We start from the raw sequence: 15,433 nt of genomic DNA on the forward strand, positions 1-15,433 counted from the left end.
CAAAGACAAATTTATTTCTTCACTAAATAATAGACATGTTGAAGTCATAGTACAAAAATCAATAAACACATCCAGGGACTTATTTTCATTTTTGTCTGGGTTGTGTGTGCATGTGGTTCAGCAGGGGGAAGATTCAAAACATTTTTGGGGACAGAGGTTTTATGGCTGGGTTTCTTTTGGCTTCGGATCCAAATAAAGGTGTTATTTAATTGAATCAGTAGCCAAAGGAAACGGAAATACAATCTCCCCCCCCCCCCCATCTTTGATCTTTCTGGAGTCCACAACTCCTTCTGCTGCCCCATCCACTTGACATGCCCCCCCCCTTCCATCTGATAATGATTGCAGCAGCAATGGGGGAAGGAAGAGGCAGCCCTGTAAGTGCTCCCCTCCCTGAAATGCATTTGGCCAGTGAATGGCTAAAGAGCTGAATGGAGGCACAGTTGAGGCCCCTGCTCAGCATGGTCATTCTGCTCTTCTCCCCCCAAGAGAGTCTGTGAGCATCAGTTGCTAGATTCTGAAACTGCTCTCTTCCCAATGAGCTGCCTCTGAGCAACAACGGACTGAAGATGGGCAAGCTCAGCTGAGACGGTAGCGGATTCACTTCGAAGAAGAGAAAATTGTAAAGGGATTTTATGCAGTACCTGCAAAGGTAACCCGTGGTCAAGATATTCAAATCTAGAAGTCTCAGTGTGACCTGGTGGACAGAGCACCAGACTGAGATTCAGAAGATCTGGGATCTACTCCTGGCTCTGGCTTGCTGGGTGACCATGGGCACCTCCCTTCTCTGTGCCTCAGTTTTCCCATCTGTAGAATGGTGATAATGATACTGACCTCCTTTGTAAAGTACCTGGAGATCTACTGATGAAAAGTCCTAAATATTATTATTATTATTAAATATAGGCCTCTAATTCCAAGCCAAGAGGATCTGTGGATGCCGAGAAACTTTGAAAAAAATATCCAGCCACTTAATTTGGTGCTTAATTATAGATTTCAAGTGCCTAAAGTCAGGCACTTAATGAAAATTTTGACACTGATGTTTTAGGACTGACCTGGAATGACCACTTCACATTCAGCCATGACTCACCAGTTTCTCAGGACAAGCTGAGCGATATATTTGAAGCAATTTTTTTTGAGGGGGGGGGTGAACAACATTTGCTAATTTTTACAAAACTTATTTGTAATCACAGAAAATTTGCTCCTTTCCCTCTCTCACCTTTGGATTCTACCGCTGCAAAAGGGGACTAATGACATACATGGAGTGGTGTGAGGCCCAAGTGCTAGCTGTAGTGTGAAGTGCTTTTAGGCCTTTTAGTGGGAGTTCTGGGCTTCCATCCCTGCGGCTCATTTCTCTAGGCCTCCAGGGAACCATCTCCACCACATTTTGCAAGAAAGAGGCTTTCTGAGTTTTCAGTAAAAACACCTTTCATGAAAAGCTGCTGTCTGGGGGGAGGGGGAGAGGGAGGAGGAAGAACTGTGTGCTCATGCATAACGAACTGGCAAAAAATATTGCATTCACTTTGAACAGTAAGTGTTCTCCTAGCCCTAAGCATGCTCAATAACAAGCTCTTTTTTTTTTTTTTTTTTTAAACACAGCATTTATCAGCTTCTTTATGCACCTTGAGCGATCAACTCCTCCCAATTAGTCATCAATTCCCAACCTCAGTCTATTAACATTACTATTTCAATCAACTGGGGAACTTTTCTTAAAAACTTTATTCTTCTTTCATGAAGTGCTAAAGGACAGTTGTTTACTGTCAACTAGCATGTGTATTCCAAGGCAGAGAGAAATATGGTTTTTACCAGTTCTAAAGCAGAAACACCAGCTACCAAAGGAAGATTAAAATCTTTTCTTCTAAAGCCCCCCCCCCCCACACCCACCACAAAAAGCTTTATTCTTACAGACACAAATATCACAGATAGAAAGTGGATAGCACTGTGCCTAATTCCAGTTATTATTTTAATTAGAGACAGGGTCATAAAGGATTTGTCTTTAGGTGCACATTCGACTTATCTTTGCACCCTATTTTAACCCCCTTGCCTTTCAGTTTCTATTGGGCTTTTTCCTTCCCCATCATACTCTAGACTCAATCTCAGGAGGTAAATTGCTCTGAGCCAGTGTGCTGGTTCTTTACAGATTCAAGTACTGGTTAGTAACAACACATTTGCAATAGTGATCTATTTACAGAAGTTTATAAAAATCAGATTACCAACTACTTCAGGACTACTGCAATCTCCAAATAAATGGTTAAAACATACGCTGGGAGAGGATTTCTAATACTTGAGTCTCACACTCCAACCTAAAAAAAACCTTAAAACAACACACCACAAAAAACATTTTTCAGAAAACTCTCTTTGATACCCCATCAGCCTGTTTGTCTGCTGGACTCTGGGGAACTCTCCTTAGAGAGTACGCAATGTACCAGGGCTTCTCCATTGTACCACAGTGTATTCTAGCAGGAGGCACAGAGTGCCACCACATTCACTGATCTTCTGTTCCTATGCAAATTGCTACAGTATTTTTCCACACTCCAAGTTCTGGTGAGGCTGGCCTCCTGCCTTCCAGTATGTGGACTGCCAGAGAGCAGTCTGAGCCCCACCTCAATTACAGACCCCTGTGGAGGATTATTAACACTTTCTCTGTTGTATTGTGCTAACTTCAAATCACAGCGTAGGGTACTAATGCCATGCGACAGTGATATGATGGAAACCCACTGACATGAGAATCTTGCTAATATGACAGTGACTGACATTCCTCTGGTCCTCTCTCTCATAGACTTCAAGCCAAGAGTTACTGTACATCAAAACAATATTTGTTGCTTTGTCAGAACACTTTGCTTCAGCAGATTCAGACTGCAAGTAGTTATGGGGGCTGTGTCAAATCTAGATAAGAATGATAAAAATAAACAAGATTCACAGAACAAATACAGCCACTGGCAAATCACAAGAATTATTTTCCAATATTAAGGCACATTTCTGGAGAAATGGGAGTTTATGGAGGACCCAGAATCAACCAAACACTAAAAGCAGACAGTATAAAAAAAAAAAGGCACAAAAAACAAAACCAAATCCACGCACAACACACAGCTGACTAGTATTATAAACTATTTTTTTTTTTCTGCTTGGTACAATGTTTGGATCATTAGAATCCTTTCCAAAGGATCCCCGCTTATGCTAAATAGCTGCTCATACTGTAATCTGTTAAAAGCTTGAGTCTGTTCCCTTTGAAAGTCAATGGGTGTTTTCTGATGCAGAATTCAATGGGCACAGAATCAGGCCCTCATTCGTGTTTTACCAGGCAGGACTACAAGCTGGCAATACAGAAAGCTTCAAAAAAAAAAAAAAAAAAAAAACCCCACAGAACAAGCTGACAAAACTTGCCTCTGACAGAGCTGTAGAGACTCCACAACCAAATGTCAAGAGCCTTGTAAAAAACGCTGCAGAGCTTCGGTTCATAGTCAACCAAATCCTGAGGTCCTTACTTTGGGACCAGACTTGTCCCATAGACCTGCACAGGGAGAGGGCCCTCTACATGCTGCAATCCCCCTTCTGCATGAAAAAGTGTGTGGGGGTAGGGGGACTGGGGGGCTCTTGGCAACCTCCACAGCAGCATTTCCTCCTTCCCCCAGCTGGTTGCGTGCAGGTCCAAACACTCAGGCGAAGAAGTGAGTGGTCCAGAAGGGATGCACATTATCCCTCCAGCACCCGTGTGGCCTTCAGAGCAGAAATGTAACATTACTCTGCTGTGCTCTGGTCCATCCTCCCACAGTTAGAATCCCCCTTTAACAGCACTCTCAGGAGCAGCTGCTGGCTGGGTTCTCCTCCTCAGGTCGCTCCTGTGGGTTTTTAGGTCCTCAATTCGAACTTGGTTCCTGCTCTGGAAATTCCCCACTGACCTCAATGAGGGAGTTTACTTCAATGGGGAAATCGAATAAACTGAGTAAGGCCCTCGGGTGTTGGCCCAATAACACCATCTAGCATTTTAACAGCTCCTGTTGGCTCAACTCAAAACTCTTAGAGCTGGCCTACCCTGAAGAGTTCCTGGCTAGGGGTGTGAAAAATCCACTGACCTAATCCCTGGTGTAGACAGTGCTAGGTCGATAGAAGAATTCTTCTGGTCCACCTAGTCAACCCTTGTGTCACTGTAGTGAGTGTCTACACTGAAGCGCTTCAGCAGCACAACTGCAGCTGTAGCGTTTTAAGTGTAGACATAGCCTGAAACTCTGACATTTATCATCATTTGCTCTATTACCACAGAATATTGAACAAAACTCCCTGGCTTAACGGCTGGGGTACACACATAAAAGTTGTACTGATTTCAGTAAATCACTGTGCTCAAAAAGTGTGTGTAGACTGGTCCCTAGTCTTAGATCATGAATGCACATTACTAAGCAGTCAGCTTTTGGCCAGAAGCGTAAAATATGTTGAAACTGATAATCAAGCAACTAGAGTTCGAAATCTATTCTTCTGACCCCAAATTCCCATTTATCAAATGAGGTGCACAGTACGTCATGAAAGGCCACAATTTGCTTCTCCTCCTCAGAGTCTCAAATTTGAGTTGCTGAAATTGCTGTCACACCTGGCTTCCTTTGGTGAAAGAAAGAGAAAAAGACAAGCTGCCATATGTCCACCTGAGGTTTTAAGATCAGTAAAGTGTTCACCGGTGCAAACTATGCTATATTTCATGGTGTCTTTTAGCAAGCATTACCTTGCAACACCCATATGAACTAAAATTTGTGAAACTTTACATTGAGTTAAAGGTATAGATCCTGGGACACAGACCTGCTCCAAATGGAATCAATTGGAAAGTTCCCATTGCCTTGGTGAACCAGGACTGAGACCCTTCTTTACACTAATATTTGAAAAAACCCTCTACAATGCAGGTCCAAGATTTAATGCAACATCTAAATAATTACTATCTTTAACAAATTCTATAGCTTTCCTGGGTTTTATTTTTTTGAAACAAAACCAAACAAAAAAATCAAATTTCATACTAGCTGCTGCACTGTAGCAAATACAGTACCCTAACTTTCATACTAATCCAGTTCTTCTGAAACTAAACCAGTGTTTCCAGTGAAGTGTTTTCTATTTTAAAATGTTTTGATTCTTGAAGTTGGGGTTTTGATATATTATGCAACTTGAGTCTCACAGCAAATACAACACCTGGCTAGTCTCAGTACTCCTCAGTGTTATAATACTCCTTTAGATAGTCTATCAGAAGGACAGGGCAGGTTTACAACTGATTACCTTTCACATTTTAACTACCAAGTTTACCCAAGGTTTTACTCTGGTCTTATCTTAGAATTCTTGTTTGTTTTTGAAATTACAGAAACTTCCTGGTTATTCAAGCCAAAGAGTTTGTGTTCTTTAGAGGGCAGCACATAATGAATATCACATTCTCAGCAACAATGAAGCCCCTTCTTCACAAACACACAGCACAGCAGCTTCAAACAATGTCCACCTCATTTGCTAACTATCAAGCTGAAAGTGCATCAGAAAGAGGGGAGCGGTGAAGACAGTTATAACTCAGACAAAATTATACACCAGGGTTTTTATAAGGGTCCCAGATATATAACCAACAGACAGGAGTGAAAATTAAAGTGATAAGCATACATAGCACTCAAGGTACAGCTTGCACGAGGAATAGAGCTCAGATATGCATGAGGAAAAGTGCACAATCAAGGTGCAAAAGATTATCTAAGGCTCTTTTTGCAGTGTAGAGGCTTGCAGTCTCTAGGATACTTTACAGGTCTGCAGCATAGATATCGCTGGTATAATGATTCTATCTTAAGAGCTTTCACTTGGGGTGCTAGATATTCACACTTGGGCTCGGGCGCCCATTTACACACACACTGTGAATGGATTTGCTGAATTGCAGTCCAGTAAGCTGCAGAAAGGGAGTATGTCGAATTTTTATGAAGTTGCCTTCCTCTTTGGCATTCAGCCTGGTGCACGGAGGAGACTAAGGTTTATAAACTAAACAGTATTAAAAAGAAATGAAAAAGGGGAAGCTGAGAAAGTTCCATCTGACACAGCTACCGAACAGCTTTAAGGGTATAGATTTATTTGTGGGTGGTTGGTTGTGTGGTTTTTTGTTGTTTTTTGTTTTTTTTTTTTTTTGGAGAGAGAGAGTGTCATAGAAAAGACAACAGAACAGTGTGGAAAGCTGTACAAAGATTCACAGAACACTGACAAAAGATTAGTTACAAGCATTTGCCAATGGAAAAACTGTTACGGGTACTTCATGGAGTCAGGAAACAAGGATCAATAAGGTTTAAATAAGCTGCCTGGCTATCAGATTCAGCCTAGCTAAGAGAAAGTAGTCACGATGCAGACATTGGTCATTTTTATCCCATTTTATGGTAATAACTTTTTCCAGGATTAGAATATTCTACATTCTATACAATCAGCAGAGGATCAATGTAATTATACTGTGTAAAACAATAAGCATGCTGAGCCCCGATCCTACAAAAACTTGACTGCAGTGGGCACTAGTCACATGTAAAAATTAAAACACCCACATAAATCTTTGAAAGATTTATACCCACAATCAGGTTGCTTTGCCTGGATACTTGCCTCCTCAAGATATCCAGAGTCTGATTCCCATCTCAAACTGTTTTCACTTTGGTATAATTCCAGTAAACTCAACGGAACCACACTTAACTCTACCTGATCGAAAATTTTTGGGAAAAATCTATCCTGGATTTTGGATTTGAAATTCCAACTAAATTTGTCAAAAATTCTTGAATTTGGTACATGACTGCCAGCTCTACCCAAACATATGCCAGTAACACCTCAGAGCAGAAGCATGTTTGTAACCCTAGGGCATTCTCACCATGTATATTAAAGGTGTCAACAGCTAAGCTACAACATCAAGGATAGGTTTCAGAGTAGCAGCCCTGTTAGTCTGTATCCGCAAAAAGAAGAACAGGAGTACTTGTGGCACCTTAGAGACTAACAAATTTATTAGAGCATAAGCTTTCGTGGACTACAGCCCACTTTGCTCCCCATTTTAAGATGTCTTGGGGGGTTTTGATAAGATCTATACAACAGTCAATACTGTAGATTAAAATGACTGTCACAGAAATGTATTTTAGTGGGTCTTGCCTTTACTATCCCCAAATATTGTTCAGTTAATGTCTCCAATTCTAAACTGTTTCCTAGTTAGCAATATGTACCTTTAGACATATGAGAGGTTCAGTACATTTTTAAAGGAGTTAATAATAGTGATATCTTCGTAACTGTTAGAAACAGAGAGAACTGGGGCCCTTTCATTTATTTTTAGGTTCTGTATTTGAAGTAGCAGATACATGCATTAAAGTTCGCTGAAGGGAAAAAAGAATGTAGTGTTTTCTAATATCACATTTTACGCCCAAGTTCTACTCATTCACTGGATAGAGAAAGAAGAGCTTAGTGTTACAGTATGTACTGAGACTAAGCTCCCATTAATTTGAATGGAAGTTTCCCAAAAAGAAAGAGCGCTGATTTGGAAATTTCCTTAAACACATGTTTAAGTGCCACTGACTTCAATGGTACTTAAGCACGTGCTTAACTTTAAGTGCATGCTTAAGGCACCCTTCCTGAATAGGGATACTTTCCTGAATCGGGGTGAAATTTTGAGAGATGGACCCATGGAAGTTATCATAATGGTCAAGCAGGCTCATTTTAATTGCATCAGTTAATTTGCAGATTGACACTTCTCTTCACAAATTTTAGATTTCCCAGCTTGTTAGCATCCTCATTTACTATTTGTTAATGAAGGTTTAAACAAAAAACAAAAACAAGCCACAGGCTTAATCCAAGCTCCTGCTAAATCTAGATCAGGGGTAGGCAACCTATGGCATGCATGCCGAAGGCAGCATGTGAGCTGATTTTCAGTGGCACTTACACTGCCAGGGTCCTGGCCACTGGTCTGGGGGGCTCTGCATTTTAATTTAATTTTTAAATGAAGTTTCTTAAACATTTTAAAAACCTTATTTACTTTACATACAACAATAGTTTAGTTATATATTATAGACTTATAGAAAGAGACCTTCTAAAAACATTAAAATGTATTACTGGCACGCAAAACCTTAAATTAGAGTGAATAAATGAAGACTCGGCACACCACTTTTGAAAGGTTGCCGACCCCTGATCTAGACAGACACAGAAACACTGAGGTGTACAAGTCCCGCGTCAAGTCTGTTAACACTCTGCACTCAATAGATTTGCCAACTCACTCTTTGCTTTTTAAAGGATATGGTGCAAAACAGCAGTAACTCTCATCATGTTACTAATGCCCTGTTAATTTATGATTCAGTGAAATATGCTAGTCTTAACATATACATTTAAGTTTTTTTTAATTGTTACTACTGCAAAAGGACTAAATGAATCTATTTAGCTGAAGAAGCATGATTAGATATATTCTTCAAAACAGCACATTATAAAAAATTTTAGGTCTGGATTACAAAGTAGACAATGACACTAATTTATATATGACACAGTTTTATAGTTCCTTTAAAAATACCTTTAAGAGAATGTGTAAAAACTGACCATCACTATAGGAATTATGCGTGTCCATTAAAACTCATACTAATGAAGTTAAATTTCATGGTGGACTCTGGAACACAGTCACAATAAAACAAAATGACCATCAACCTAGATAATTATGTCCTAGACCATGTATCCTCAGCTAGTCTGAAGCTGGGAAGGATAAAGGAAAACAAACTTGGTATTAGCTGTTTGAAGAAAATAACAAAACAAGTATGCCATCAGTATTTCAAATTGGAGAAGTTGCAGGGGACTATTAATATTCAAGTATCAATGGTAAGTTCAAACGAAAATGTCACTTTTTTTTCTGGCTTGGAAAAGTGACTACTTGGAACAGTACAGTAACTTTCACTAACTGTTGGCAAGGGCTTGATCAAACGCAACAATTCTACTACACTAAACTTCAGTTCCACTGACAGATTTGATGGCTTTTTTCCTTTCTCTATTTTTATGCAATAATCTCTCACACACATGCAAACTTCTTTCTTGATATAAGATTTCTAGCTTAAAATGCTATTCAGATGAATAGAGATCTAATATGTAGAGAAATTTCCCTTTCTAATACGATGTGTGTGTCATCTATATCTCAGGCAAAACTGAGGCAGGACAGCCAGCAGAAGTATTTAAAGTGAAATGTTGCTATTTCTATCAATCCGCTCCCTAACAACGCAGCTAGCATTACTTGACATTCACAAATCGTACGAAGTAATATCTTTATCCGAATACTAATGCAAATTGGAAGGGCTTTTTTTATATTGATGTCTATTCTGTGGCTGCTGAATAGAGTGACCGCATGCTCAAGGCAGCAAAGAGTTCACTGACCTCCCTAATCATCTCTGTCATAGCCAGTGAATGACACACACATTCAATGCTGCCTTGCCTCTCTACTTTCATTCATAAAAAAAAATTGACATTGTTCTTCCTGCAGCAGCCCGAGAAAGGGAGAGAAGAGAAACTCAGCCTAGATGAGGCCCCTAGTGTTTTCAGTTTGGATTCTATTCAGCAACAACCCCGCCATCTGCCTTCTTCCTGCCAACAGCAGAACACCTCCCTGTGGAGATGTTAAAACTTGCACCCCCTCCACCTCCACTAATAGCTAGTATTCATATTAGCAAACATACACATACCTCTAGAATGCCTCCCTTCAATGTGTGTTTTATGTAGCTGAGCATAGGCACAAAGCAGTAGCTGTTACAGCCTTCACAGCCCCGTGTGGAGAATTAGATCACTAGGGAAAAATCCTTCCAAGCCCCTTTATGGAAAATAAGGCTTTAGACTGTAAATGCGAAAGCTAGTGAACAACAACCTTCAGTAATGAGCCAATACCCATGACCCATTTGACTAGGAGAAAGAATTTGCTTTTTGCCATTCAATTTAAAGATTGAAAAGTAAAATGTGTTTTTACTTGGCTCCAACTGTTTATATTCTTTATACAGTTTCTTTCGCAGAATCTTTTTCCAAAATAAGGGTGCCCTGTACATTCAAAATAGGTCCCTTACCCTTGAGTGCCCAGCCAATTAAACATCATTACAAGCCAACCAAAAATTCTTACTCCATATTTCAAATCTGTCAGAAAATTCTGCCTCATTTTAGTGGCTTTTGCACATGTACCTGTTTTCCCCAAAATCAGCGCTGTTGCAGTTACATTTTGCACATCATGTATGTCAAAAACACCCCTATTTTCAACAACTGAAGCCAACAGAGAAATATTTTAAAATATGCTCTACATTAGAAGCACTCAGCTGGGGCCTAATCCGGCCCCATCTGAAGTTGTATAGGTGTTTTGGCATTGCTTTCAGCAGGATCAGAAGTGTGTCATTACTTTGAAAAGCTAATATGGTAAAAATAAACTTGTACGTAGAATTTCCACCACCAACTTTGGAAATTCCACGGTGTAATTTAGCTCTTAGACACATCAGCCTAGGACCATTTTCTTTAACGACTTATATTCTAGCAACACATTGGAGGACACTGATTGTGCATCATTTGCTATATTTCAAATGCCATCCTATTAACTTAAAGTGCAAGCCTGGGCACTTTAAAGAACAGAATAACATTACTGGGGTAAAATTGTGCCATGGGTTCCAAATTGTGATCTCAGCTGATCGGTGTAAATCCAGACATACTCCAATGGAGGCAGTGGGGGCACTCCAGATTTACCCTGGTGTTCCTGAGAACAGAATTTGGCTCAAATGGGCCAAAAAATGAATTAAAAACTAAAACACGAAAAAAGCTGGACTACTACATTCAGTGAACTCCTGATAAGCTCACTAGCACAGGCTGCTCTTGTTTCCTCTTAAACACCATATTCAGCTGCTTTGACAAAGTAGCTGAGATGTTGCCCCATAAATCAATTATTTTGGCTGTGAAAAATGAGCCAAATGAGTTACACTAAGAATCTGGTGTTTTATTAGTACTTTCTTGAAAACAAAACCAACCCCCAGTGTGATTTATAGCTTCAACCAAAAGGGGTATGGAAGTAAAGCCCCCACCTCCCAGCCTCCGCGAAACACATTTATTCCCCTGTCACTTTTTTTGGCGAACATGCTTCAACCCCTTTCCTGAACAATGGAAACTTTCTGTTTGGTGTATGGAACCTTTGAAAAAGAGTGAGAGAGACGACCTTCCATTAAAGGCCTTTGAAAAATAAACAGACTCAGGTAGCAGCTGAGGCATATCAGAGCGACACCAATTTTAAACATTCCGTATATTTTTAAAACAGCTTTTGTCCTGTATGTTAACTTTGCTCACGGATTACATTAATGTTTCACTTGAGGAGGATAGTTACTGGATTCCCATAAACATTTTCTTTCTCCCTCTCAATATGTTCACAATTCAGCACACATTATTTCACGACTTAACTAAAAAACAAAAAAAAAACAAAAAAAAAACGACGACGACTCTGGTTTTATCCCTGCAAAGTGTACGTGTACACACACACACACACACACACACACACACACCCCAATATAGACAGATATTTTAAATTAATACAGATTGTGAGTCCATGTAAGTAAGTAGCTTTGCTTTTCCAAGCTCTGATTAGTAATTTTGACATGAACCAAATCTGTAACATGTCATGACTCCAGCTAGCAAGCGAAACAAACCTGCTCAGTAAACGAGATCACTTGTAATAACTATTTTTGCTCGCTATTTTACAAGTCTTTGTAAGCAAAAATCCGACTACAAAGCAAACACTACAAAGTGCATGGGACACATTTCACAAGACGAATAGATCATGAGGGCATGTTTGAAGAGTGGATTTGTACAGTATTAGTAACTGAAGTTTAAATCCTGACCTTGGACTCTAATATTTAAAACATGATAGTCACTCTATGTGCGTTTAAAAGGTGCTTATATTTCTTACTAACCAGAATTTTAATGTACATGGCTCTTTATAAATAAAGATTATAATTAATTACACAGTCTAACCCTCCATCACTCTACTGAGGATGGGCATATATTCACTTTATCTGTAGCCCACCTTTGTCACAATGCACTTTAGCAGCTACCCGAAAACCACCAAAAAAACCCTGGTTGTCACTGAACCTCAAATTCAGTGTTAATTGAAACCCTGTGAATAATTAAAATCACCACTTAAGACAGGGGGTTGCGTGGTCTGGGTGGCACTTACTGCAGTTTTAGGTGTATCTTAATTTTTACCCCTTGAAGAGCCTCAGATTATCAATTAATATAGTAAAAACACCAGTTCTCAGTTGGAGTGCCCATGCAGATGAATGTGGCCAGAAAAACAAAACACCAACCACCTTTCTTAATTCTAGGGATACACTTCGGAACTGTGTTGCCAAAACAATGCACCTGCAAAGCTGTGCAGCTCAGATGCACTCAACAGGACTGTTCCTCCTGCTGCTTTAACATTTACATTTAGTTTGCCTGGGAGAACATCAGGATTGCAATCGCACAAGGAGGTGGAAGGTGCGTCAGAGACATCAGTCTTGTGCATTTCTCATGACTGCTGGTGGAGTAAGCTGGCAAAGGAACAAGGATTCCTTGGAGATTTGTCCCCATTCCCCCTCCCCTGGAAGAATGCAAGAGCAAACCCAACCGCTGGATGGGACCCGTACCAACATTCACAGCATCCCATATAGCTGCCCTTACCTGTTGGTTTTCGAGTGATCCTGTCTTCTAGGTCCGAGATGGGCAGCCTGGCTTCTGGGAGGCTGCTGACAGTCACCACCAGGTAAAAGCAAAAGAAGGCACTCCACGCAGCAATCATTCCTCTGGCAACGCTCGGAGAAAGCAGAGTAGTATGAAAACTGCCCCAGCCAGCCTCAGACATCCTCCGGCCGCATGCTGTCCCTTCCCCGGGGTCCCGGCTGCGATGGGGATCACTGCTGCACCACCACAATCAATGCTCTGCCACAAGAGTGAAAGACACGCGCACAGACCTGTGAGTATCACGGAGCAGCACCGCACAATTAAAGCCACAGAATTTCTCTTTCATGTGAGAGTTGCTATCTGCAGCTGCTTCTTGTTGTAAGCGCAGAAGTTGCAGAACTGTTATTAAAAATACCACCCGATTGACAGCTTTTCGGCGTACAAGAGTTTGCAATCCACGTAAAAGCTACTTCACTTATCTGCTTTACCATGTACTAAAGGAGCAAGCTATTGAAAAAACACCACCACCACCACCGTTCATCTGCGTTGTGTATCCAAGATGCAATCCACTTAAAAACACCAGCTCATTTGCTTTTTAGGGGTGTGTAAAAACTACATTAGACTTTTGCGTGTGTACCAACGCTGCAATCTGTCCTTTTCTTTTAAAGGAAACAATCTCCTTCTCTACTTTTTTTTCCATGCACAAAAGTTGCAATCTGTTGACTTTCCCTGTTTACCAGCTTTCCATTTTTGAGGCCCAATAAAACGAAGGTAAATATAACCCATCAAGCTGCGCTCTGCCTTGTTTTTAAAATGTGCAGATGAAACCTCCATCCCCATCCCGCTTCCCTCCCGCTTCGGACGGTCTCTAGAGAGGCTACACTGTAACTAGCTGGCGGGCTCGGAGTGCATCGCTCGCCGCAGAACAAGCACGGCGAGGAGCGGCGAGGAGACAGAGGCGCTGCGAGCTCGCAGGTCCCTGGGAAACTTTTTTTCATTCCCTTTGAAAAACAACCCCACAAGTTAAAGGCAAGAACCGATCAACCCCCCTGCCAGGCGCAGCGATGCGCTTCCCCGATCTCTGCAAAGCAGCCCCGGGGACTTCGCCAGGGGATCCCGGGGCTGATGGGCTGCAGCCCCTTTACTAACTAGTGCAAGGAGCTGGAGGGGTCCCTGCCAGCACCCCCTGCCGGCTGCAATGCAGCCCCCCAAAGGGAGAACGAGCCGACCATGGGAGGGGGCCGCTAAGAGCCCCAGAGGGAGCAGAGCTGCCCCCCGACGCAGCGCCCCAGGGCGCCGGGCTGCGGCTGCCCTGCCCAGCCTGCTGCCTCTCCAGCGGGCAGGGACGGTGCCCCGCGCTGTCGCTGCAGCCCGAGCCCGGCTGCTCGCGGGTCACCTACCTGCCCGAGTCCCGCGGCAGCCCCCGGCGCTCCCTGCCTCGGCACCGCCTGCTCATGGAGGGACCCGCGCGAGGAGCCGCCGCCGCTGCCGCCTCTTCCCTCCCGCAGCCCCAGCGCTTCTGAGCCGGCCGCCCGGCGGCTCGCAGGGGAGCAGCCGCCGCGCTGACCCCGCCTTCCCCCGCCTGGCTCCCAGTCCGGGGGTGGGGCGGCTCCTCCCCACGCCCCAACCCCCGGGAAGGGGGCGGCTCCGCGCCAGCCCGCAGCCCGGCCCTGCTCCTCCCGCGCGCTGCCTGGCTCCCTCCGGCCGGGACGGGCACGTGGGGCCGCGGCAGCCAGAGCAGGGCGGGTGATTGACCAGCTCTGCGGCGCCCTGACAGAGGGGTTCGAGGCAAGACCATTGCTTCAGTTGTAATGCAAGAGGTGCTGGGGAGCAAGCAACTTTTTCATTCATAACTGAGGCAGCAAGTCCAGAGGTGTCGGGGCTACGACCTGCCAGGCCCAGAGGTGCCAGGACTCAGCCCTGGCACAAATTAAGCCCTGGGCAAGACTCTGACTCCAGATTCCTCCTCTGCCACCTCCCTCCCAGTTTGGGGAGAGTTTGCGTCTGGCCCCCAATTCCAGTCCTGGAGCATGTGCTGGACCAGAACCCAGAGCCCAAGGCCCCTGGACGAGCTGGCTTGGAAACATGGAGCAGAAGCTAGACGGTTAAATTCCCTCTCAGTGACAGCAGAGTGCCACATCTCTGGGAACCCCTGAAACTGGAATGGACCTAGCCCTGCAAAATATGCTACAGGGAACCGTCCTGCACTGCCAGGGGTGATGGACTAGAGCCGTGGCACTCACCCTTTCCAGACTACTGTACCCCTTTCAGGAGTCTGATTGCTCTTGTGTTACCCCCAAGTTACACCTCACTTAAATACTATGTGCTTACAAAATCAGACATAACAATACAAAAGTGTCACCGCACACTACTATTGAAAAATTGTTTACTTTCTCATTTTTACCATTTAATTATAAAATAAATCAATTGGAATATATAGTAATTACAATTCAGAGTATAGATATAGAGCAGTATAAACTAGTCATTGTTTGTATGAAATTTTAGTTTGCGCTGACTCTGCTAGCATGTTGTTAAACTAGGCAAATATCTAGATGAGTTGATGTATCCCCTTGAAGACCTCGGAATACCTCCAGGGGTACATGTACCCCTAGTTGAGAACCACTGGACTAAAGGTTCTCCTCACTGATTCCTGTTATTCTTGCTATTTTGCTTACATCATATGGCTTCATGGAGTTATAGGAATCCAAGCTGGAAAAGACCTTTGAGGTCATCTTCTGCTGAGTGGGGCGGAGGAGGGTTGGGAAGCGGAAGAGAAATATTTGGGTGT

At 42.8% G+C, this 15,433-nt stretch overlaps 1 protein-coding gene across 6 annotated transcripts in view; it reads right to left on the reverse strand.

Moving 5' to 3' along the window:
* FGFR3 (fibroblast growth factor receptor 3) overlaps positions 1-14,186 on the reverse strand; it is a 75,276-nt gene extending 61,090 nt beyond the window's left edge. For all 6 annotated transcript variants that reach the window (XM_008169693.4, XM_008169692.4, XM_065597134.1 and 3 more), the window contains exons 1-2: positions 14,046-14,186; positions 12,646-12,903 (exon numbers count right to left, since the gene is read on the reverse strand). In XM_008169693.4, coding sequence (XP_008167915.1) covers positions 12,646-12,826 — 181 coding nt within the window. In that variant the 5' untranslated portion in view covers positions 12,827-12,903; positions 14,046-14,186. The remainder of the gene's footprint in view (positions 1-12,645; positions 12,904-14,045) is intronic.
* Between the last annotated feature and the right edge of the window lie 1,247 nt (positions 14,187-15,433).

Source organism: Chrysemys picta, chromosome 5, assembly GCF_011386835.1.
Source record: "Chrysemys picta bellii isolate R12L10 chromosome 5, ASM1138683v2, whole genome shotgun sequence".
Lineage (NCBI taxonomy): Eukaryota > Metazoa > Chordata > Testudines > Emydidae > Chrysemys > Chrysemys picta.